Source organism: Dendropsophus ebraccatus, chromosome 14 (genome assembly GCF_027789765.1).
Source record: "Dendropsophus ebraccatus isolate aDenEbr1 chromosome 14, aDenEbr1.pat, whole genome shotgun sequence".
In the NCBI taxonomy this organism is placed as follows: domain Eukaryota; kingdom Metazoa; phylum Chordata; class Amphibia; order Anura; family Hylidae; genus Dendropsophus; species Dendropsophus ebraccatus.
In genome coordinates this window covers 40,531,593-40,558,349 of record NC_091467.1, presented here as the reverse complement: position 1 = coordinate 40,558,349, position 26,757 = coordinate 40,531,593, and the positions used below count along the sequence as shown (strand labels likewise).

At 45.4% G+C, this 26,757-nt stretch overlaps 1 protein-coding gene across 1 annotated transcript; it reads left to right on the top strand.

Moving 5' to 3' along the window:
* Positions 1–26,415, top strand: RSAD1 (radical S-adenosyl methionine domain containing 1). Its single transcript, XM_069951788.1, has 9 exons — positions 1–193; positions 2,561–2,694; positions 3,067–3,271; positions 4,145–4,510; positions 15,379–15,442; positions 21,802–21,949; positions 23,224–23,278; positions 24,820–24,923; positions 26,201–26,415. The coding sequence occupies exons 1-9, from the start codon at positions 38–40 to the stop codon at positions 26,328–26,330; spliced, it is 1,362 nt and encodes a 453-aa protein (XP_069807889.1). The 5' UTR covers positions 1–37; the 3' UTR covers positions 26,331–26,415.
* The last annotated feature ends 342 nt before the right edge of the window (positions 26,416–26,757 follow it).

The following is a 26,757-nucleotide window of genomic DNA, read 5'->3' as shown; positions in this document are numbered from 1 at the left end:
GTCACTGTGCTCGCTGACACTGCACTGATAGGCAGCAATGCTTCCCTATGTGAGAATCACAGTGCTGCCGATCAGTGTGCGCTCCTGTGCGGCTGTAATAAGGAAGGTGTGCGGCGGCAGCAGGGCTCACAGTCACTATGTGTGTGGTGCAGGAGAGCTGTGTACGGAGGGAGCCGCGGCCGTGTACGTGCACGTGAGTAACCTTCTCTCTCAGCACACAGGGCCGTCGGCTCGGGATGGAGTGAGCTGCGCGCCCCTCCTACTGGTAGAACTGGCGCATTACAGCTGTCATGAAGTTCATTTCCCAGCATGTCTAGGCTAGAGCAGGGATGGGGAACATTCGGCCCCCAGGCATGATAGGAATTGTAGTTTTACAACAGCTGGAGGGCGCCCCATCCCTGGTCTAGACGAGCAAGATTCCTCACAGAAATTCTGCAGATGTTATAGGACTAGAAGTCTCTAATCTGCTGTTATGTCTCCATAGCTGACAAGAAGCTGAGGATGAAGGTAATTTTCTTACCTTCATCCTCAGCTGTTTTTGGGAAATCTTTGACTTTATTCCATATGCAAAGGGAGCACTGGGGGTGGGACTACTACCCATAATGCCCCCATCCGTCCCTTCTCATGAATATTGAGGCGATGCCGGATGAATAGTAGGGGAGAAGCCAGCAACATCGGTGAAGGTGGTAGTACCGACCCCAGTCTGTATTGTGAATGAGTACAAGGCACACCCTTTCTAATACAGAAGGCTGATAAATCTTACCATAGTAAACAGGTCAACCCCATTAAGGGGTTCAAGAAAGAATTATGTGTATGGTAGTTAACAGTATTGGTCTATAACCCCAATTTGATGGATCCAAACCAGAATAGCTTTACTGCAGGCCGATCATGTCAGACTAATCTCATCCATTTCTTTGATTATGTCTAGAGATGAGTGAATCTCGAGCATGCTGGAGTCCATCCGAACCAGAGCATTCGGCATTTGATTAGCGGTGGCTGCTGAAGTTGGATAAAGCACTAAGGCTATGTGGAAAACATGGATATAGTCATTGGCTGTGTTCATGTTTTTCAGACAACCTTAGAGCTTTATCCAACTTCAGCAGCCACAGCTAATCAAATACCGTACGATCGTCTTCGGATGGACTCGAGCATGCTCGAGGTTCGCTTATCTCTAATTATGTCGCAAAAGAGCAGAATGAAGAGCATGGATGCCATGGTGCCGTGAATATTTGGACTTAAGCAAATTCCTTGATACAGATCCCCATAAAGAGCTGATAGTCAGTGGAGAGTTCAGTGGATTTGATGTTGGCTGAAGAATAGATATCAGAGGGTTGTTATTAATCGATCGCCCTGCAGCCTGTCATTAACCCCTTAAACGCCATGATCTCTGTGTTTCGGGCGGTAGCCCGGGGCCCTGAGCTCCTGGGGGGCCCATGACCACCCAAAAAGACTTATACTTTCAGTGGTGTACTGTCTCCTGGCTACACTTCTGCCATGATTTGCAAAAATCACAGGTTTTTTTAATGGCAATTTTGCAGAAATCAGGACATCATGACATTATCTATCCTGTACTATGAGCACCACGCTAGTGCTGCCATAGTTAAAGTGGTGAACAGCCCAGGGCCTATGGTAAAGTTAATCCGCCCCTGCATACAGCCTCACAGGTAATAAAATAACAACATTTTGGGCTGGTTCATGAAGGCGTTAAAATGAGTCACCAGTGCAACCAGGCGGTAGGGAAAGCAAATCGTTTGCTGGGCTGTATAGGTAGAGGTATAACAAGTAGGAAGAGGGAGATTGTAATCCTGCTGCATAGAGCTCTGGTGAGGCCACATCTGGAATACTGTGTCCAGTTCTGAAAACCTCACCTAAGGCTATGTTCACATGGCATATAACACTGACCATTCTGTGACCCGGGTTACAGAACGGGCGATGTTACTGAAGATCATCCCGGCCGGATTTTCATTTGTGGTGAATTTGGATCCCAATTCTCCGCTCTGTTGTGTGAACTGACATGTTCTGTGCGGCCGCTATTCAATGAATAGCGGTCGCAGAAAACTGACGTCAGCTTTTCATGCGACCAAATGGGATCCCGACCAGAGCGTATACTGTGTGTATACGCTCTGGCTAGGATTCCATTCATTCCAATACAACATATGTTAAGCATAAATCATGGCTCAACGACCATGATTTATGCTAAACATAGGTTGTGTGAATATGGGCTAAGAAAGGATATTAATAAAAATAGAACAGGTCCAAAGACATGCTACAAAAATAGTGGAGGGTGTGAGGCATAAAACATACCGGGAAACTACTAAATCTGTATAGTCTGGAGGAAAGAAGAGAAAGGGACATAGTGAGAGGTTAGTTGGGGCCAAAATCAGAAGCAACATGGGAAAATATTAATTCACTGAAAGAGTAGTAGATGCTTGGAACAAATTTCTAGCAGATGTGGGAGATAAATCTACAATAACAGAATGTTCTAAATCGTTTTACAGTATTTTATCACCCTAAATATTAGCGGTGTTAAAGTCTATTGGACCCTCTCCTCTTTCTGCAGTGGCCGTACTGTGAAAAGCGCTGCACTTATTGCAATTTCAACAAATACATCACTCGCTCTGACAATGAGGAAGCCATCCGCTCCTGTCTGGTGCAAGAAGCCGAGACTTTGATCCAGCTCAGTCAGGTGCGCAGGTGAGAAGGAGAAGCTAATCGTAGACATCTGGGGGACAGTTTCATGCTGCCGGGTGTGGAGTTAGAAAAGCATGCCTATCCAGTATCGGCTTGAGAAGATGGCACCTTACAGTACACTGCGGTAGATTTACAAAGCATTTTTAAAATATCATGACTATGTATCTGTTAGGTGAGTACTGTATGTTGTCTTGCATGACAAGTAATGGAAATGTAACCATAAGAGATTGAAATATCTTCAGTATACTTAGTGAATATTGGCTGTCTGTAACAGGTTAAATAATATGGTGCTTGGAGGGTTATAAGCAGCTTGACTTAATTACATGATCAGTTTAGAAATCAAATTACAATATTTCTATGACTTGTTTCATACAGGGTGACCTCAGTATTTTTTGGTGGGGGCACCCCAAGCCTTGCTAGCCCATCCACCATAGATGCTGTTTTAAAGACAATATCTAAGAATGCGTATTTACCACAAGATGCAGAAATCAGCTTAGAGGCCAATCCCACATCATTTAGAAAGAGCAAGCTGCAGCAATTCCGGGAAGTTGGGCTGAATCGCATCTCTATTGGTGTACAGGTAAGTACACTATACTACTATCCACTTGAACATGGCTGTTTCATAAATGTGGGAAAACATAGTATTTATCTGCTGGAACAGTATCTCAGAAATTGAGATATTACTAGAGTTAAATCTCTCTTCAGAAGACCATGGGGGAGATTTATGAAAGAGTGTAAATATACACCTGGTGTGAACTGCCCACAGCAACCAATCACAGCTCAGCTTTTAGCTCTGGTAAAATATAAGAGGAGTTGTGATTGGTTGCGGTGGGCAGTTTACACCAGGTGTATATTTATACCCTTTCATAAATCTCCCCCCATGTCTTTGAGACCAACTCTAATATAGAGCAGATGATTCTTCTCAGTCGTGGGGACCACAATGGCTGCTAGATGGTCGCTGTCACTTGGCGAGGAGGCCCCGGGGTGCAGGAAGCATCACAATGAACCCTACTTATGGCAGCCAAACTAACACTATTCTAACCTCCTTCAAGCTATGTGTAACAGATGGCAGGAGCCTGTATCAGGTTGCTCTAGATAACTTCTCCATTTTTTCCTAGTTATGAATAATTTCCAATTGCTTTACTTTGTATCAACATCGTCTGATGACAACAATACAGTGCTGAGGGCGGGCGTCGGTTGTCCAGCCATTTGTATGAGTAGTCTTCCTGTTAGGCTCGTGTAAGGATGTCTTCAGACTGTATATACATATCACAGAATCCATGGCAGATTTTTTACACTGTTTGTAAAGGACAAGAACAAATCTTATGATGAGTACAATGACAAAGATATTTTTTCCTTATGCTTTTACTTTCTCTCTGTCTACATGTATCGAGGGCCTTCTTCGCTCCTTTTATCTGTCTTCCATATTTTCATACTTGTCTTTTGGTTCCAGTCCCTGGATGATCGTGACCTTCTCCTTCTGGGAAGGACACATACAGCCTCAGATGCACAGTGCACAGTAGAGGAAGCTCGCAAAATCTTTCCTGGTCGAACATCAGTGGATGTAATGTTTGGTCTTCCAGGTCAAACCCTGGCATCATGGCACAGCACATTGCACAGGCTCTTGGGACACTGTGACGACCATGTGTCTCTATATCAGCTCACCGTGGAGAGGGGAACTATGATGTTTAAGTGGAAGGAGAAAGCACAGCTTACTTTTCCTGATCAGGAACTCACTGCCCAGATGTATGAAGATGCCAGGGAGATCCTACAGCAAGCTGGTTTCCATCAGTATGAAGTATCCAATTTTGCACGGAACGTGAGTATTTTTGACACGCTTTAACCCCTTAGGGACCAAGCCTGTTTGGGCCTTAATGACCAGGCTCATTTTTCAAAATCTGACCTGTCTCACTTTATGCGTTTATAGCTCAGTGATGCTTTAACGTATGCTAGCGATTCTGAGATTGTTTTTTTCGTAACATATGGTACTTTATGTTACTGGCAAAATTTGGTCACTGTCTTGTGTGTTTTTTTGGGAAAAACATCAAAATTGAATGAAAAATTTGAAAATTTGCACTTTACGAACTTTGAAATTCTTTGCTTCTAAAAAAAAAAAGGCACATGACAAAAATTAGTTAGTAAGTCACATTATCAATATGTCCTCTTTATTCTGGCTTCATTTCGTAAACATATTTCACTTTTTTAGGGTGTTACGGGGCTTAGAAATGTATCAGCAAATTATCAGATTTTCATGAAATTTCCAAAACTGATTTTTTTAGGGACCAGTTCTTTTTTTAAGTTGATTTAGGAGGCTTGTATACTGGAAACCCCCATAAGTGACCCCATTTTGGAAACTAGACACCTTAAAGAATTAATCTAGGGGTATAATGAGCATTTTAACCCTACAGGGGCTGGAGGAAAGTATTCACAATTAGGCTGGAAAAAAATGGAAAATAGAAATTTTCCATAATATATTTGTTAAGATTAAAGTATCTCATTTTCATAATAAACATGAGAGAAAATGCACCCCAAATTTTGTAACGCAGGTTCTCCTGAGTACAATGGTACCCCATATGTGGGCGTAAACCACTGTATGGGCACACAGCGGGGCTCAGAAGGGAAGGAGCGCCTATTAGCATTTCCAGTTCAGATTTTGCTGAAGAAGTTTCTGAGCGCCAGGTGCGTTTGCAGAGCCCCTGTAGTGTCAGCAGAATAGAACCCCCCCCCTAAAAGTCACCCTATTTTGGAAAGTACACCCTCAAAGAATACATCTTGGGGTGTGGTGACCATTTTGACCCCACAGGTATTAGAGGAAAGTATTCAAAAAAGACAGTAAAAATGAAAAAATTGAATTTTTCCAATAACATGTTTGTTTAGTTTGAAATTTCTCAATTTCACGAGGAACAGGGGAGAAAACTCACCCCAATATATGTAACGCAGGTACTCCTGAGTAGAGCTGTACCCCATATGTGGGCATAAACCACTGTATGGGCACACAGCAGGCCTCAGAAGGAAGGGAGCTCCAATTAGCATTTTCAGTGCATGATTTTTCTGAAGAAGTTTCTCACGTGCTGCTGCTCCTCCAGCTCTGACATGGCAGCGTCCCTGCACACACAGGACAACGGGGGGGGTGCTCGGACGGGACTGTGCTTGTCCCCCCTCCCTGTCCAGTCCTGTCCGAGCGTATCCTACAGTCCTACACCCCTGTCCTCCTCCCCATACAGTTATACACCCCTGTCCGCCCCCCTATACAGTCATGCACCTCTGTCCGCCCCCTCTGTATAGTCATACACCCCTGTCCGCCCCCTCTGTATAGTCATACACCCCTATCCGCCCCCCCCCCCATATAGTCATACACCCCTGTCTCCCCCCCTATACAGTCATACACCCCTGTCCGCCACCCCCCTGTACAGTCATACACCCCTGTCCTCCTCCCCATACAGTCCTACAGCCCTGTCCTCCTCCCCATACAGTCATACACCCCTGTCCTCCTCCCCATACAGTCATACACCCGTTTCCCCACCCCTGGATAGTCATACACCCCTGTCCGCCACCCCCCATACAGTCATACACCCCTGTCCTCCTCCCCATACAGTCAAACACCCGTTTCCCCACCCCTGTATAGTCATACACCCCTGTCCGCCACCCCCCTGTACAGTCATACACCCCTGTCCGCCCCCCCCTGTACAGTCATACACCCCTATCCCCCATATAGTCATACACCCCTGTCCACCCCCCCCGTACAGTCATACACCCCTATCCCCCCATATAGTCATACACCCCTATCCCCCCATATAGTCATACACCCCTATCCCCCATATAGTCATACACCCCTATCCCCCCATATAGTCATACACCCCTGTCCACCCCCCGTATAGTCATACACCCCTATCCCCCCATATAGTCATACACCCATGTCCACCCCCACCCTTGTACAGTCATACACCCCTATCCCCCCATATAGTCATACACCCCTGTCCGCCCCCCCCTGTACACAGTCATACACCCCTGTCCCCCCCCCTGTACAGTCATACACCCCTACCCCCCCATATAGTCATACACCCCTGTCCGCCCCCCCTGTACAGTCATACACCCCTATCCGCCCCTACCCCTATGTGCCCCCTGTATAGTCATACACCCCTATCTGCCCCTACCCCTATGTGCCCCCCGTACAGTCATACACCCCTGTCCCCCCGTATAGTCATACACCCCTGTCCGCCCCCCTGTATAGTCATACACCCCTGTCTGCCCCTACCCCATGTGCCCCCTGTATAGTCATACACCCCTATCCCCCCCATATAGTCATACACCCCTGTCCACCCCCCGTATAGTCATACACCCCTATCCCCCCATATAGTCATACACCCATGTCCACCCCCACCCTTGTACAGTCATACACCCCTATCCCCCCGTATAGTCATACACCCCTGTCCACCCCCCCCGTATAGTCATACACCCCTATCCCCCCATATAGTCATACACCCCTGTCCGCCCCCCCCTGTACACAGTCATACACCCCTGTCCGCCCCCCCTGTACAGTCATACACCCCTACCCCCCCATATAGTCATACACCCCTGTCCGCCCCCCCTGTACAGTCATACACCCCTATCCGCCCCTACCCCTATGTGCCCCCTGTATAGTCATACACCCCTATCTGCCCCTACCCCTATGTGCCCCCCGTACAGTCATACACCCCTGTCCCCCCGTATAGTCATACACCCCTGTCCGCCCCCCTGTATAGTCATACACCCCTATCTGCCCCTACCCCTATGTGCCCCCTGTAAGTCATACACCCCTATCCCCCCATATAGTCATACACCCCTGTCCACCCCCCCTGTACAGTCGTACACACCTATCCCCCCATATAGTCATACACCTCTATCCCCCATATAGTCATACACCCCTATCCCCCCATATAGTCATACACCCCTGTCCACCTTCCCCGTATAGTCATACACCCCTATCCCCCCATATAGTCATACACCCATGTCCACCCCCACCCTTGTACAGTCATACATCCCTATCCCACCATATAGTCATACACCCCTGTCCGCCCCCCCTGTACACAGTCATACACCCCTGTCCGCCCCCCCTGTACACAGTCATACACCCCTGTCCGCCCCCCCTGTACAGTCATACACCCCTACCCCCCCATATAGTCATACACCCCTGTCCGCCCCCCCTGTACAGTCATACACCCCTATCCGCCCCTACTCCTATGTGCCCCCCGTATAGTCTTACACCCCTATCTGCTCCTACTCCTATGTGCCCCCTGTATAGTCATACACCCCTACCTGCCCCTACCTCTATGTGCCCCCTGTATAGTCATACACCCCTATCTGCCCCTACCCCTATGTGCCCCCTGTATAGTCATACACCCCTATCCGCCCCTACCCCTATGTGCCCCCCGTCTAGTCATACACCCCTATCTGCCCCTACCCCTATGTGCCCCCCGTATAGTCATACACCCCTGTCCGCCCCCCTGTATAGTCATACACCCCTATCCGCCCCTACCCCTATGTGCCCCCTGTACAGTCATACACCCCTATCCCCCCATATAGTCATACACCCCTGTCCACCCCCCCTGTACAGTTGTACACCCCTATCCCCCCATATAGTCATACACCCCTGTCCACCTTCCCCGTATAGTCATACACCCCTATCCCCCCATATAGTCATACACCCATGTCCACCCCCACCCTTGTACAGTCATACATCCCTATCCCACCATATAGTCATACACCCCTGTCCGCCCCCCCCTGTACACAGTCATACACCCCTGTCCGCCCCCCCTGTACAGTCATACACCCCTACCCCCCCATATAGTCATACACCCCTGTCCGCCCCCCCTGAAACAGCTGTCTGTGGATGGAAACCTTGCTGAGGTGGTTTCCTTGACTGGAGAACGCTTTGGCTTGGTTGTTCCTTCCCGGAGGGAAGGTCTGGCTAGTTCACTGACGTCGAGACATGTGATGGTGTCTCTGCAGTGTTCTTTTGCATATTCGATTTCCCAGGGGGCAATGTTCTAGAATACACTGACGTTGACACGTGATGGTGTCTCTGCGGTGTTTTGGTTGATCTCCCTGAGGTCAACCAGCGTCCTTTTGCATGCACTTACTAGTCATTGCTCCCACTAGCCAGAAACCTACTCCACACTGATGAGGGGCAAAAACCCCGAAACAGCTGTCTGTGGATGGATACCTTGCTGAGGTGGTTTCCTTGACTGGAGAACGCTTTGGCTTGGTTGTTCCTTCCCTGAGGGAAGGTCTGGCTAGTTCACTGACGTCGAGACATGTGATGGTGTCTCTGCAGTGTTCTTTTGCATATTCGATTTCCCAGGGGGCAATGTTCTAGAATACACTGACGTTGAGACACGTGATGGTGTCTCTGCGGTGTTTTGGTTGATCTCCCTGAGGTCAACCAGCGTCCTTTTGCATGCACTTACTAGTCATTGCTCCCACTAGCCAGAAACCTACTCCACACTGATGAGGGGCAAAACCCCCGAAACAGCTGTCTGTGGATGGATACCTTGCTGAGGTGGTTTCCTTGACTGGAGAACGCTTTGGCTTGGTTGTTCCTTCCCGGAGGGAAGGTCTGGCTAGTTCACTGACGTCGAGACATGTGATGGTGTCTCTGCAGTGTTCTTTTGCATATTCGATTTCCCAGGGGGCAATGTTCTAGAATACACTGACGTTGAGACACGTGATGGTGTCTCTGCGGTGTTTTGGTTGATCTCCCTGAGGTCAACCAGCGTCCTTTTGCATGCACTTACTAGTCATTGCTCCCACTAGCCAGAAACCTACTCCACACTGATGAGGGGCAAAAACCCCGATACAGCTGTCTGTGGATGGATACCTTGCTGAGGTGGTTTCCTTGACTGGAGAACGCTTTGGCTTGGTCGTTCCTTCCCGGAGGGAAGGTCTGGCTAGTTCACTGACGTCGAGACATGTGATGGTGTCTCTGCAGTGTTCTTTTGCATATTCGATCCCCCCCTGTACAGTCATACACCCCTTTCCGCCCCTACTCCTATGTGCCCCCCGTATAGTTTTACACCCCTATCTGCTCCTACTCCTATGTGCCCCCTGTATAGTCATACACCCCTACCTGCCCCTACCTCTATGTGCCCCCTGTATAGTCATACACCCCTATCTGCCCCTACCCCTATGTGCCCCCTGTATAGTCATACAACCCTATCCGCCCCTACCCCTATGTGCCCCCCGTCTAGTCATACACCCCTATCTGCCCCTACCCCTATGTGCCCCCCGTATAGTCATACACCCCTGTCCGCCCCCCTGTATAGTCATACACCCCTATCCGCCCCTACCCCTATGTGCCCCCTGTACAGTCATACACCCCTATCCCCCCATATAGTCATACACCCCTGTCCACCCCCCCTGTACAGTTGTACACCCCTATCCCCCCATATAGTCATACACCCCTATCCCCCCATATAGTCATACACCCCTATCCCCCCATATAGTCATACACCCCTGTCCACCTCCCCCGTGTAGTCATACACCCCTATCCCCCCATATAGTCATACACCCATGTCCACCCCCACCCTTGTACAGTCATACACCCCTATCCCCCCATATAGTCATACACCCCTGTCCACCCCCCCCCCCGTATAGTCATACACCCCTATCCCCCCATATAGTCATACACCCCTGTCCGCCCCCCCTGTACAGTCATACACCCCTACCCCCCCATATAGTCATACACCCCTGTCCGCCCCCCCTGTACAGTCATACACCCCTATCCGCCCCTACCCCTATGTGCCCCCCGTATAGTCTTACACCCCTATCTGCTCCTACCCCTATGTGCCCCCTGTATAGTCATACACCCCTATCCACCCCTACCCCTATGTGCCCCCCGTATAGTCATACACCCCTATCTGCCCCTACCCCTATGTGCCCCCCGTACAGTCATACACCCCTGTCCCCCCGTATAGTCATACACCCCTGTCCGCCCCCCTGTATAGTCATACACCCCTATCCGCCCCTACCCCATGTGCCCCCTGTATAGTCATACACCCCTATCCGCCCCGTATAGTCATACACCCCTATCCGCCCCTACCCCTATGTGCCCCCCGTATAGTCATACACCCCTGTCCGCCCCCCTGTATAGTCATACACCCCTATCCGCCCCTACCCCTATGTGCCCCCTGTATAGTCATACACCCCTATCCCCCCGTATCGTAACACACCCCTATCCGCCCCTACCCCTATGTGCCCCCTGTATAGTCATACACCCCTGTCCCCCCCGTATAGTCATACACCCCTGTCCCCCCCCGTATAGTCATACACCCCTGTCCCCCCCGTATAGTCATACACCCCTGTACAGTAACACACCCCTATCTTGCCCCCCCCTAGTATAGTCATACACCCCTGTCCGCCGTCCCTGTATAGTCATACACCCCTGTCCGCCGTCCCTGTATAGTCATACACCCCTGTCCGCCGTCCCTGTATAGTCATACACCCCTGTCCCCCCGTATAGTCATACACCCCTGTCCACCCTCCCCTGTATAGTTATACACCCCTGTCCGCCCCCCTGTATAGTCATACACCCCTATCTGCCCCTCCCTCTATGTGCCCCCTGTATAGTCATACACCCCTATCCCTATGTGCCCCCTGTATAGTCATACACCCCTATCCCTATGTACTCCCATGTATAGTTCTGTACCTCCATCCCTATGTACCTCCCTATGTACCTCCTGTATAGTAATGCACCCCAATCCATCCCCCCCATATAGTCATATACACCTAGCCACCCCCCCATATAGTTATACACATGTATTCCTATATGACCCCCTGTGTATACACATCCTGTAGAGGCTGTATACCTGTATATACACATCCAGGTCTCTGCTGAGACCCCTAATAATGACAAATAGTAATAATGATAATAGACTAACCATGGGTTGCTGTTCAGTTCTTTTTTACTTTTTCTAATCAAAATATCGCCAGTTTGGCATGGCAAGCGGGTGTGGTTTGCTAAAAGGGGCGTGTCATAATTATCGTTGAATTATCGTTACCACGGCTACATGTGCGATAAACCGCGATATTGATTTAGGCCAATATCGCCCAGCCCTAGTTATGGGCAATCTTGGGGTGTTTACTGGCTATCTAGAGGTGGTGACGGGAAATCTGGGGTGGTGACGGGCAATCTGGGATGGTTGCGAGCAATCTGGGGTAGTTGCGAGCAATCTGGGGTGGTTACAGGCAATTTGGGGTAGTTACAGGCAGTCTGTGGCAATCTGGGGTGGTTAAGGGCTGTCTGGAATGGTTATGGGCTATCTGGGGGGGATACGGGCAATCTGGAAAGATTACGGGCAATCTGAGGAGATAACGGGCAATCTGGGGTAGTGACAGGCAATCTGGGGTAGTGACAGGCAATCTGGGGTGGTGACGGGCAATCTGGGGTGGTTATGGGCTGTCTGGGATGGTTATGGGCTGTCTGGGATGGTTATGGGCTGTCTGGGATGGTTATGGGCTATCTGGGGTGGATACGGGCAATCTGGGATGGATACGGGCAATCTGGGGAGATTACGGACAATCTGGGGAGATTACAGGCAATCTGGGGTGGTGACGGGCAATCTGGGGTGGTTACAGGTAATCTGGGGTGGTTACAAGTAATCCAGGGTGGTTACGGGTAATCCAGGGCACTTGACTTTGGTGACAGGCGTAAAAAAGTGCCGGCACCATTTCGAACAAGCGATCAGTGGTATATAGTATATACCGCTGATCACTTGTACTGGGACCACACCGGGTGGTCACTGATCATTGCCCCATGCTCTCCGCCACCTCATTTTTAGGAATCCATCACTGTGAACAGAGTCTGTTCGCAGAGATGGCGGCGGCCATCTTGGATCAGATGGCCGCCCTGGGAGGGGAGGGTCAGTGACCAGGTCACTAGGGTTAATTCTGGGGACAGGGGGGGACATGTTCTCATCTCCTCTCACTGTGGATTCACGGTGAGAAGAGATGAAAGTGTTCAGCTGCGCTGGCAATGTCGGTTACCGGTGGCCGCCGTTATACTGGTAATAACGGCGATCGCCGGTGAGGGGACTTGCCGGGACTGACCCCACACTCTGCCCCAACCCCTCAGCTACCTCCGGTAGCTGAGAGGAGGGGGCTGCAGGCATTACCGGCGCCGCTGCACTATTCTGCACCATCGCCATAAAGAGCTGATGGCAGCAGAATAGAGCCCATTAGTGATTGCCGTAAAAATCCGTATCGGCGGTCACTAATAACATAATACATGTATTCTCTGGGTCACTACGGTCACGGCGATACCACATTTGTATAGGTTTTTTTAACTATTATCACTTTGGCGCAATAGAAACTATCTTCCTAGCAAAAACCCACAAAAACTGTCGCCGCATTGCAAGATCCATAGCGTTCTCATCTTTTGCACGACAGAGCTGGTTTTGGGCTTATTTTTTGCGGGAAGATCTGTAGTTTCTATTGATACCAAGTTTTATATGTATATGACTTTTTGATCTCTTTTATGACGTATTTTCTAAAGTGGATTGATAAAATACAGCTATTGTTACTATGCGTTTTTTTTAAATTATTTATTTAATTAAAAAAAAACGCATAGGGTCCCCCCTATTTTTATAACCAGCCGGGTTAAAAACCAAGCGACAGCAGCCTGGTAGCACCAGGGTGGGAAGAGCCATTGGTTTAGGCCCTCCCCAGCCTAAATATTACCAGCCTGCTGCCGCCCAGTCCAGGAGCGCCAATTTTGACGCTTCGGGACCACTGGCACCCGGCTCTTTCCAGTACCCCTGGTGGCATTGGGTACTGGGGTAATAATGGGGGGTTAGTGTTAGCCATTTTAAACACCCCCACACCCCTCATTGACCATTTTATAAAAAAAACACCAAACAACCGCTGGTCATCGATGTAGTCCACCGAATCCGACGTAATCCACAGGATACCGATATCTGAAAAACAAAAAGGCAGAAACACACAAAAAACACACAAACAGGAGCACAACACCCATCATTGTGAACAGTGTTGTGCTCCTTACAGTATGGTGCATCTTTACAGATCGCTGCTTACAGTCTGGCCCCCAAGTGGTTAATGGAGGATGCATTGCATCCCCCTTAACCCCTTGGGGGCCAGACTGATGTCAGACTGCACCCATCCCAGCAAGGAAGGGGTTAAGTGACCCCCCTTCCTTACTGGGATGGGTGCAGTGCTGGGGAGGGGGTGGGGAGAGCTTTATACTCACCCCGATGTGTCCTCTTCGCTGGTCCGCAGCACAATGAAGTCACTGTACTGCGGACCGGCTCTTTATATGTGCGCTCAGCCGATCAGCCAATCAGCTGAGCGCACATATAATTCAAAATGTTTTTTCTAATAATGCTATTGTGATAACATAATTAGAAGAAACATTTGATGTTTTCATTAAAGTAAAGTTTTGATTAGTACAGAATGCTCTATTACCGGGAATATGAATTAACGGCTTAATGGAGCTTCCTGTACTAATTAATATTTAATTAATAAAACACATTTTTGTTGTAATAAAATCAGTTTCATTGTTCAATAAATTTAATTTAAACGAATCCATCATTGTGCAATAAAATAAATATATATATATATATATATATATAAATATAAATATACATTTATTTATATATATATATTTATTTTAACAGTATATTTAATTGCAAAATGATGGATTCGTTTAAATTTAATTATTGAACAACGAAAGGGACTTCATTACAACGAAAATATGTTTTATTAATTAAATATAATAACCATGAGAGGCATAGGCATTACTGCAGAGGATCGCAAACCCCGGTAATAGCGATTCCTGTAAACTGTTTCCCTGCTTTCCCAGATGCATCCAGAGGTGTTTGCATCACTTTCTAAAGATTTTATTTGTTCTTTTTAGTTTTAAATTTCCAAGTAAATGACCATATGTTTTCAGCCGCATGTCTATTTTTTCCCACGGCCGTAGTTTCAGCCGCACATTTACAGCCGCATAAAAAATAAAGCCGCACAGATACATAGTGTGAACATAGCCTCAAGGTAAAATGAAAAATATTACAGTGACATGCCTTTGGGTTCAGGTATTGAGACCCTTGCTGAACCCTCACTTTTGTGCCACCATTTGGGGGGGGGGGTCATCTCAAATTAAAACTTATGACAAGTTATTTTTTTTGAGAGAGCAATATATGTGTAAGACAAAGTCATACCAAGTCATATAGTGATGTAACTCCAGACAAAAAGTGCAGATAATGTCGGCTCACCTGTAGTAATTCTGTATGGGACACATTGATCGGAGGGTGCACAGGTTACTTTGTCATCAACATCAAGGTCCTATGCACACAGTCACATGAGCATAGCAATAGCTGTAGTAACCATAGCAGCTGCATCACACCTGAGGTTTTGGGGGCTCACTCAGGTTAACCCCCATGATCATTTGTTAGTACCTTATCCTGAGCATACTGTAGGTCACCAATAAAAAAAAACAACAACAAAACTTTTACTGGTTAAAAAAATGCTCTCATTGTCGTTGTGAAATAAGGCAAGGCCTTCTAGCTCTGGTGGAAACTTTGATTTTGACTCTTATTCAGATTGGGAATCACTCTGGTCATAGTAGAAGCTATCTAGAGTGATTTATGGGAGCATAGTTTATGTTGTATTTAACCTGTTTTACTCTCCCCTTCATAGGGTGCAGTGAGCAAACACAACCTCTCTTACTGGCTTGGAAAACAATACATTGGTATCGGACCAGGTATGTTTGTAGGAAAAAGCCATTTAGCTAAAGTGACCTAGGTGAAAACGCCTGTACCTAAAGGGTATTCCCACTTTTAATAGATACAGTGTATTTCCCACAGGGATAAACTATAGAAATGTTAATATGTCTAGTGCGTCCATTGATCATGCAGTTTCTGCTTCAATTCAGTGAATATGGCATCTTGAAATGGTGCCAGCGATAAACACTCCTGTGACCAAAAGTGCTTAAATATATAAAAAAAAACTGCAGCATCGCATATATATATATATATATATATATATATATATATATATATATATACACTACCGTTCAAAAGTTTGGGGTCACCCAAACAATTTTGTGTTTTCCATGAAAAGTCACACTTATTCACCACCATACGTTGTGAAATGAATAGGAAATAGAGTCAAGACATTGACAAGGTTAGAAATAATGATTTGTATTTGAAATAACATTGTTTTTATATCAAACTTTGCTTTTGTCACATAATCCTCCTTTTGCAGCAATTACAGCATTGCACACCTTTGGCATTCTAGCTATTAATCTGTTGAGGTAAGCTGGAGAAATTGCACCCCACACATCTAGAAGCAGCTTCCACAAGTTGGATTGGTTGGATGGGCACTTCTGGCGTACCATACGGTCAAGCTGATCCCACAACAGCTCAATGGGGTTCAGATCTGGTGACTGCGCTGGCCACTCCATTACCGATAGAATACCAGCTGCCTGCTTCTGCTGTAAATAGTTCTTGCACAATTTGGAGGTGTGTTTAGGGTCATTGTCCTGTTGTAGGATGAAATTGGCTCCAATCAAGCGCTGTCCACTGGGTATGGCATTGCGTTGCAAAATTGAGTGATAGCCTTCCTTATTCAGAATCCCTTTTACCCTGTACAAATCTCCCACCTTACCAGCACCAAAGCAACCCCAGACCATCACATTACCTCCACCATGCTTAACAGATGGCGTCAGGCATTCTTCCAGCATCTTTTCAATTGTTCTGCATCTCACAAACGTTCTTCTTTGTGATCCAAACACCTCAAACTTGGATTCATCCGTCCACAACACTTTTTTCCAGTCTTCCTCTGTCCAATGTCTGTGTTCTTTTGCCCATCTTAATCTTTTTCTTTTATTGGCTAGTCTCAGATATGGCTTTTTCTTTGCCACTCTGCCCTGAAGCCCAAAATCCCGCAGCCGCCTCTTCACTGTAGATGTTGACACTGGTGTTTTTCGAGTACTATTTAATGAAGATACCAGTTGGGGACCTGTGAGGCGTCTGTTTCTCAAGCTAGAGACTCTAATGTGCTTATCTTCTTGCTTAGTTGTGCAACGCGGCCTCCCACTTCTTTTTCTACTCTGGTTAGAGCCTGTTTGTGCTGTCCTCTGAAGGGAGTAGTACACACCCTTGTAGGAAATCTTCAATTTCTTAGCAATTTCTCGCATGGTATAGCCTTCATTTCTAAGAACAAGAATAGACTGTCGAGTTTCAGATGAAAGTTCTTTTTCTGGCCATTTTGAGCGTTTAATTGACCCCACAAATGTGATGCTCCAGAAACACAATCTGGTCAAAGGAAGGTCAGTTTTGTAGCTTCTGTAACGAGCTAGACTGTTTTCAGATGTGTGAACATGATTGCACAAGGGTTTTCTAATCATCAATTAGCCTTCTGAGCCAATGAGCAAACACATTGTACCATTAGAACACTGGAGTGATAGTTTCTGGAAATGGGCCTCTATACACCTATGTAGATATTGCACCAAAAACCAGACATTTGCAGCTAGAATAGTCATTTACCACATTAGCAATGTTTAAAGTTAGGACTAGTTTAAAGTTATCTTCATTGAAAAGTACAGTGCTTTTCCTTTAAAAATAAGGACATTTCAATGTGACCCCAAACTTTTGAACGGTAGTGTGTGTATATATATATTTATTTCAAAGAGCTGCAGCACTCCAAATTCAAGGGAAGCAAAGTGTATTCATTTAACCTATGAAGTACAGCAGCATTTCAGTCCTCTCAATGTGGGCTTTTCTCAAGCTAGGTAGCACACTCCCCTGGCGGGGCCATTTAAGGCACAGCAATACAGGTGTATACTGTACAATGCAGATCAAGCATGTAACAAATGTTCTACAAAAACAATGTGACAGTTGCATTAGATGTGCAAAAACACTACAAGTGTTACATAAATGCATGTAGCTGGATACATGGTCATAAATGTTACATGGTTACAGTGTTAAAAAGAATCATTGTCCCATATATACAAATATAAGTGATACAGTGATCAACAGTTTATCAGCAGTGTTCACCAAGCAGTTGGACTGTATGCTTTCATGGCCAGCACCATGCTAAAGCTGAAACAAGTTTTGTAGCACAAACTCAAAAAAAAAAAACAACAACAACCCACAACAGTGCATGTAAGATGCACATGTGTGAATATACTTCTAGTAAAAAATTTATTTGTCACCACCCGCAGGCTGCTCCAGTCTGTCAACACCCCTTATAGCCAGTCCCAGTGTCAATGTCCACTCCGTGTGTCTTCTTAACCAGCACAATAGAAGAAGAAACACCCCAGTCACTGTGGGGGCCATCAAGGGTCCGTATGGTATTCTCAATGATGTTCCCTCGGGGTCTCTACAAGGCCATTAAGGTTCGAGTATTCTACATTAAGGCCATTGGGCCAGTCCGGCCGGGAAGTAAAAAATCATTACAGGCAGGTGATGGTGGGGGAAATAAAAGTTATAGTCACCTGTTCCGGTGCCTGCGCAGATCCACGTCCAGTTCCTGGACCTCGCTAGCTGTCTTGTGAGCTTCTCGCTGGCTATGCCATGACCCATCTGATGGATAACCCGCTCTGCCAGTCAGTGACTGGGGTGGAACACTGCTGCAGTCACTGATTGGCTGAGCGGGCTAAACCCACCAGTCTGTGACACGGAACCGGGGAGAAAATGACAGCCAGTGGGATTTAGGAGCTCTGTGATGCGGCACAGCGTGAGCACTGGGAGCGGTAAGTGACTTAAACCCGAACACCAGCCCCCCCTTCTTTGAGCAGAGAGTGGCATCGCGCAAGGCAGCGCATTGACACACTGAGGCAGGAGGGATTCCAAGCTGAGTCTGCGGAGGGGGCTCCCCGCAGAATTCCACCACTTTTGCTCAGTGTGAACATACCTTCAGACTGGGAAGAAAACACCAATTCCTGCAGGACATACAGCAGCTGATAAGTATGGGAAGACTTGAGATTTTTAAATAGAAGTCAATTACAAATCTATATAACTTTCTGTAACCGGTTGATTTGAAAGAAACAGATTTTTGCCCTTTAACACTGTGACTGGCTATAAAGGGTTTGAACAGATTGAAGTAGCCTGCGGGTGGTGACAAAAACATTTTTTTTACTAGAAGTATATTAAACTTTAGCATGTTGTTGGCCATGGATGCATATTATTATAATCACACTGCTTGGTGAACACTGCTGATACTCATCTCTGGATGTTGATTTATTTTTTGATAATTTATGTCTAATCTCTGTATCACTTACATTTGTATATATCGGACATTGGTAATTTTTTTAACACTGTTCATCACCGTGTAACCACCTCTCCCACAGGGTTTTTTTGTCTGTACTTTAGCCACAAGCAGCGTTCAACCTGCAGTGTGAACAGTCATAGATGTGCTGCCAATTTTTTTCTTTTTTTCTGTTGAATGTGGGGTGTGTGGCTACCTCCTGTTGGCTTGCACTCCACCCATGTCCCAAGGGTGCTATAAAAGAGATCGTTTGGCTCCTATCTGCCTAGTTGTAGGCTTATTCAGCCCAGGAGAGGCCATTGCTAGTGAGAATGCTAGAGTAGGGACCATGTCTCGAGGACGCCTTAACGTGGCGACGTGGTACACTCTTTTTGATCAAATAGTTTGCTAAGATCCTCACTTTTTAATATCTACAGAGCAGGTGTTTATCATGTGTACACTGGGAGGAGTATATACGGTAAGCCCTTGCACCTGTGGGTTGCTGTTCCACCGTCTGTTTTTTTTTTTTTGTCTGTACTTTACCCACAAGCAGCGTGCAACCTGCAGTGTGAACAGAGTCATAGATGTGCTGCCAATTTTTCCTTTTTTTCAGATACATGTATGTATATTAACCCTTGTAGAGTTTTTGCTAGAGATGAGCGAAGCTCGAGCATGCTCAAGTCCATCCGAACCTGAACTTTCGGCATTTGATTAACGGTGGCTGCTGAAGTTGGATAAAGTTCTAAGGCTATATGGAAATCATGGATATTGTCATTGGCTGTATCCATGTTTTCCAGACAACCTTAGAGCTTTATCTAAGTTCAGCAGCCCGCGCTAATCAAATGCTGAACGTTGAGGTTCAGATGGACTCGAACCCGAACCCGGTTTGCTCATCTCTAGTTTTTGCACATCTTCTGCAACTGTCATCTTGTTTTTGTAGAACATTTGTCACATGCTTGATTTTGATTGTTCAGTATACGCCTGTATTGCTGTGCTTTCAATGGCCCCGCCAGGGAAGTGTGCTTACTAGCTTTGGAAAAGTCCAGATTGAGAGGAGTGAAACTATGCTGTACTTCATGGGTTAAATAAATACAATTTGTTTCACTTGAATTTGGAGTGCCGCAGCTCATCTGCCACGCATCAGAGAATCCCAGAACTACATTGTATGATTTTTACATAATAATTAGCATTTTATTGCATGAAGTAAGTATTTGATCACCTACCAACCAGAAAGAATTCTGTCTCTCACAGACCTGATGCTGTAGACTGCTGTTATTCTGTATTTGCTTTAGACATAGTTCTTCATGGTTCTCACGCTTTTCTATAGCAGGCTCTTGTAATGTAATGTGTTGCTGCCCAGTATAATTAGCATGAAATAACAAATTTGCACCTGGTTTCTATTACGCAGAGTTGTCCGTGTGACTAATGGGCTTTTAGAAAATGGACTGTTTGAGTCATGCATGGTGACATTGCCTGTGACACTATAGTTCTTGCAATGACAGCTTACTCAGGATCTTCTTCTGACCCACATCCTGTTAGACGTACAAGACTATTAAGGCCAGGGCTTTACAGTGATAAATCACATCTGAATATCCCATATTATGTTTTCCTGTGGGGGTACACAGATTGCATTTGTACGTGTGTATTTTAGTTCACTATTAGAAGTTCTTGTGATATGTCATGGCAGTTCTTGTTTTATGTTGTTGTAATGTGATTTAAAAAGAATGTACAGAGTGTCCGTTCTGTCACCATTCACATCAGTCTTCATTTACATATCCGAAGGAAGTATTTACAGAATGCACTTCTGCTAGTATATATTAAACCCATATAACCCATAACTGCTCTCTCACTAGCCGCTGCTCAGTTTAACGTCGGATCTGTTTAGTAGGTGTCCTTCCTAGGTTCTGGATTAGATTATTCAATGTAAAATTAAGTCCAGCCCACTCTTAATGCATAAAATTACTTTATTTGCATTGTTTTAAAAGCATGCTGCTGTTAATCATGATCACATACGCTTTTACACTTTAAGCATGTCTGTTCTTACTCCTAGCATCTATTTGTTACTAAGAAAGGCTTATTAAGGACATCAGATTCCATCGCTCGTACCCGCTCGCGGTGACGTGCATCTCCACCCGTGCCATAGACCCCATTCTATTGCTTGGCTAATTCCGCCGTCCGCTGAAAGAATTGACATGTCAATTCTTTTGGCAGAATTCGCCCGCCCATAGAGTGGTGTCTGTGGGACGGGCGGAGATGCGTGTTGCCGCGAGCGGGTACGAGCGACAGAGTCCAACGGAACTTCTCCAAGTGGATACCGTAGTGTGAACCCACCTTAAGCGTGCTTTCCAATATAGCAAGACACAGGTACTTTCTCTATAATAATGTGGCGTAGACTTTACTATAGTCCAGACTATAATGCGTTAAATGGCAGCCAGCCAGTACAAGTCTTTTCCTGTCAATTTGATGGCATCTGGTGCCACATTACAGAGACCCATAGGTACAACAGGGCTTAGCTCAAAAATACTGTCCCTCTAAAAGATGGACTCCTCTGAGCTTTTCATGAAGGACACAAAATAAAGGGAACCTGTCTTACTTTACTTTTATGCTGCCTGAACAACGAATCATTGGGGAGGTCTCTGGGGGCTTTCCCCTGCTCCACGACTCTTGATAGATCTTTCTTGTTTGGGTATAGGGAGAGTCCTACAAGTTCATGCTGGTGGGACAGGAAGAAGCCATGGGGGCTCCTTTGATAAATTGTAGTTCAGGCAGCATGAAAGTGATGACAGGTTCCCTTTGACAATACAGCTGATATAGTTGAACAGTAGTGTGGAGACATACATGTGGTCCTCACACTCCTTTTTTTGGTGGCAGGAGCCCATGGAAGGTTTATAGTCCACACTGCTCAGGGTAAACAGAGGCAAGCTCGCATTCAGACGCTGGAACCAGAACCATGGATGAAGGAAGTGATGCGTTATGGACATGGCACACGGAAAGTGGCTGCGCAGAATGACTTTGAAATGTAAATATTACATGTCCCCTGACGATTAGTCTTTTAAGCCAAGTATATTGTGTAATAGAACAAGTTGTTTAAGTACTCTGCCTACTTACATCTTACCTTAAAGGAAAACATGTGAACCTTCTGATAAGTACCTGTAGCTGGATAGGTGGTGATCCGATGCTGGTCTTTTCACTAGTGCAATATGACCAGCCATCCCATCATGGAATATATGCATAATGCTGACAGGCATCTCTACAGCCATACCTTCAGTATAGTATGCAGCAGTAAAGGCGAACCTTTTAGTCAAGCGCCCAAACTGCAACCCAAAACCCACTAAATTATCGCAAAGTGTCAAAACTTCAATTTAACCTTGGGCTTCCGAACATTACACAGCGGGGCTCTATGTAGCGCTGTGTACTACACACCTCAAATTTAAAATTTGCTACCCCCACCATCAATTCATGTGATATAACTGTTAAAAAAATTATATATGTATATTGTGGTGATCAATTTCCTAAGCCACGGGGATCGTGACATATATATATATATATATATATATAATTTTTTTTTTTTTTTTTACCTCATACTGTCCACAAACCCTTACCCTTTCCTTTGCAAGTGGTGTGCACAGACCAGGTTACCCTCAGGATACTGGGGTTCACACAAGCATGATTTTACTGCAGCATGTGATAGGTACACTGTTAGGATTGGAGGTTTTGCCAGCTGTCACATGGACAGCCAAGGTGCTGTGACTTTGTTGGCACGATCTTATTCCAACCACACTGAAAAAGGTGTATTGGTGGCAATTGGTCATTAGTTACTGCTGTAAAAGGCCTATCGGAGGTCACTAAGGGGGTTAAAAAATTATGCAAAAATTATAAGGGTATGTTCAGAGGAGGCAGAATTGAAGTACAGATTGTGCGCCACAAACGCATGATAAATTATAGTGCAATATATGTGGATGGCGATTTTATAACCCTATCCATACATAGAAGAACTATGAACTTTATAGCAAGCTTTCACCCTTTTCAATGTATAGGTTAGAAACCATTGCAAAATCTGCGCACACTCAAACCTTGCATAAACATTATCAGGTATGAGTGGAAATAGTTTTGGTTTATTATAGAGTTAACAGCCGAGTTAGTTGTCTCCATCCAGTTAGCACATTGGCATTAATGTGTATAGAGATCAAAATTATTTAACATAGAGCATAGAGAATACATACTTCCTCACAGGCTTTTCTTTTTGGTTTTCTGAGTTGCCTTTAATTCTGTCTGGCAATTTCTTGCTTCCAGAATATCAGAACTATTAGTATTGGGTTTACGGACAGACATTGGAATATCACATAAGGTAAGGATACGTTTATATTGTTAATAGTAACACTCTGAAATCTTTAGAAATCAATGGAAAATATTCTGAAAAGATGCCAGTTGCAAAATTCTAGGTATAGCAAGCATTAAAAAGATTAGAAATAGGGAGAAAACCTATCCTCATAGAGATAAGGTGGTTACTGACCAATTGAATAGCAGCTTCTGCTCAGGTTTTTTTTTTTTTCGGAAGGAGCCTCTCTAATAAAATATGGTTAAAAATAACATTGCCTCCATTTGTCAGGGTTTAGCTAGTAACTATAAGTCAGTTAGCTTGACCTCTGTTGTAGCTCTTCTGAAAAACAGGATAACCAACCATCTAAAAACCAAGAACTTTATGGACCCAAATCAGCAAGGTTTTACTGCGGCAAGATCATGTCAGACTAATCTGATTGATTTCTCTGAGTATGTCACAAAAGTTCTGGATGAAAGTGATGCCCTAGATATCGCCTATCTTAGGGGTACTCAACAACTTTTAGTGAAGGTCCACTTACTGGGGTCTATTGTCAGGTGAAGGTCCGAACTGAACATCAGTAGTTAACGTGTTGTTTTGTTAACTTTTCACAAGCGTTGTTGAGCTATATACATACAGAATTGATGCTTAGTGGGAAAACTGGCATTTTTTTTCTCTCACCAGTCCTTATATAGTCCCCCTGTGCGCTCCCCCAGTAGTATATAGTCCCCCTGTGCATTCCCCCAGTAGTATATCACTCCCCCTGTGCGCTCCCCCAGTAGTATATAGCCCCCTGTGCGCTCCCCGAGTAGTGTATAGCTCTCCTGTGCACTCCCCCAGTAGTATATAGCCCCCTGTGCGCTCTCCCAGTAGTATATAGCCCCATGTGTAGTCGTCAGAATGTCTCTGATTTGCGGGTTTGGATCATAAGTTAGATGTGAGAGGTGTAGAGTACCATAAATCAAAGGTCACTTTGGTTAGGGTGCCTTGGAAATGTGAGAAAGATGACTTTCAATAAAGATTTAGTAGGAGAGTAATCAATCTGGTGTAAAGTAGAATTGTCTTAGTTGCCCCTAGCAACCAATCAGATTTCACCTTTTATTTCTCACAGATTCTTTGAAAAATGAAAGGTGGAATCTGATTGGTTACTAGGGGCAACTAAGACAATTCTACCTTACTCCAGTTTGATAAATCCCCCCCCCCCCCTTAGTGTTTGTGTACTGGTTGGTGTATTCAATAGACCAATCTACTTGTGTGGACCACTGTGTAATATAAGCGCGAATTTGGGAGGCCAATCCCACCATTAGAGTCCAGTGTAAAAGGCGGAATTCTGCCATGGAACTCGCCGCTCTCCTGCCTCAGTGTCATACACAGTCTATGGAAGCGCTTGCGCACCTATTCTCTCAGCGCTTCTCCACTCAAAGAATTGACACTAAGGCAGGTGGGATTCCACCTCATTTACTCCGTGTGAACTGGCCCTAGTATGTTTAATGTAGGCTGTTCTTTTTATGCTAGCTAAAAATGACATCCTTACTAATAAGTTTTCCACTGTTTACTTCCCTACTCTACAGCAATGGCACACGCTTTGCCCTACAATCAGCTTACATGACTTATTTAAAGCATCCCTGGAACTGAGGGATCTACAGAAGAACGGACTCTTGATATTAGATCAGAAGTAAGAAATCCTAAGGAAAGGTGGAATATAGAGAAAAAATTTAGGCAACAGCACACGTTAAGTAATTTTTTAAAGGGGTTCTTAAGAAGTGCAATATTGAAGACTTGGAATTGGTAAAATTCTCTAAGGGTAAATTCACACGGGCGTCTCGCATAAAAAAAAACGCAGCTAATCCGCAATACATTTATTATTCTTATTATTATTAATACGTGTATTGCGGATTAGCTGCGGTTTTTTTTTATGCGAGACGCCCGTGTGAATTTACCCTAAAGGGGTATTCCCATCTGGGCATGTTATTCCCTAGAACAAGGACACAACCGCCCTGCAGTGAATAGAGTGCTTAGCTCACCTACGTGGCCGGAGCACCATTCATCCTCTAAAGGGCTACTAAACAATTTCTAATTCAGCGCTCGGAAGGGTTCAGAGGACCTATAGGGAATGAACAGAGCGCTGGCTGCACTCAAAGGGGTAGTTCAGCTTAAAAAAAAAAATTCTTCCAAATCTACTGGTTTCAGACAGTGCTAGAGATTTGTAATTTACTTCTATAAAAAAAAATCTCAAGTCTACTGGTACTTCACAGCTGCTATATGCCCTACTACAACTCCCAGCATACCTTGTGCACAAGGAGGTATGCTGGGAGTTGTTGTTATATCAGAAGGCTGTTGTACAACTGCAACTCCCATCATACCTTCTTGTGCACTACAACTCCCAGCATACCTCCTTGTGCACTACAACTCTTAACAAACCTCCTTGTGCACTACAACTCCCATCATACCTCCTTGTGTGCTACAACTCCTAACATACCTTCTTTTGCACTACAGCTCCCAGCATACCTCCTTGTGCACAAGGGGGTACACTGGGAGTTGTAGTGCACAAGGAGTTATGCTGGGAGTTGTAGTGTAAAAGAGAAGTTATGATGGCAGTTGTTGTGCACAAGGAGGTATGTTAGGAGTTGTAGTACACAGGTATGCTGGGAGTTGCAGTTCTACAGAAGCAACCTCCCAACACAACTCCCAGCATACCCCCTTGTGCATTACAACTCCCAGCATCATATCTGCAGTCTGGGTGGGGGGCATTATATTTGTATTTTTGAGCATTTTTTTCCAAATTTAATAAGTATCGAAATTTAAAAAGCTGGTATTGATATCGAACTCAGAATTCTGGTATCGTGACATCGCTACAGGGAATAAGTATCTTTAATTTAGAATACCCCTTTAGTACAAAAGGTGAACGGTACAGGATAAAAGGAAATAATGTTTGTTTTCTCATCTGTTTAGTGGATTGCGCTGCACTTGGAGAGGACTTGCTGTGTCGGACAGTCTATTGCTGCCAATCTTAACCCAGTTTCAAGATTCTTGGAATCAGGTTAAGAACATGAAATCTCATCAGCCACAGAAAAATGTTTAGAAACAATGACTCGGCTGGATCCGGTTTTATCCAGATTACAATATATATACTGTAAATACTGTCAGTGAATGCCAAATAAAGTTATTCTGTGCATTCTCTAGTTTTATTTTATGTGTAATTTTATTTTTATTCATTTTTAATTATATAGTAACAGGAAGCAAAAGAAACAATAGGCTACAGCCCAGATAAGTGCAAACATAAACACACCGATTTAAAGTGGCACTATTAGCAGGTTCGGGGCCAGTGAACCTGCTGATATGAGCCAGCCGCTATTTACCTCATGATTCCCGGGCTGTACTCCCGGGCCGGTATAGTGGCGTTTTCTGCTAATTCCCTATATGCTTGTTAGCGGGTTCAGAGCCTTTGGGGCGTTCCTCATGCGTCTGAGCACCCGCTTGTCCCGCCTAGCCTGCCCCCTCCTGGCCCG

Coding starts and splice junctions, on each gene's coding strand:
- RSAD1 (XM_069951788.1), top strand. CDS start 38: ATGCTTCCCTATGTGAGAATCACAGTGCTGCCGATCAGTGTGCGCTCC. Junction 194..2,560: donor CCGCGGCCGTGTACGTGCAC/GTGAGTAACCTT, acceptor CTCTTTCTGCAG/TGGCCGTACTGTGAAAAGCG. Junction 4,511..15,378: donor TATCCAATTTTGCACGGAAC/GTGAGTATTTTT, acceptor TCCCCTTCATAG/GGTGCAGTGAGCAAACACAA.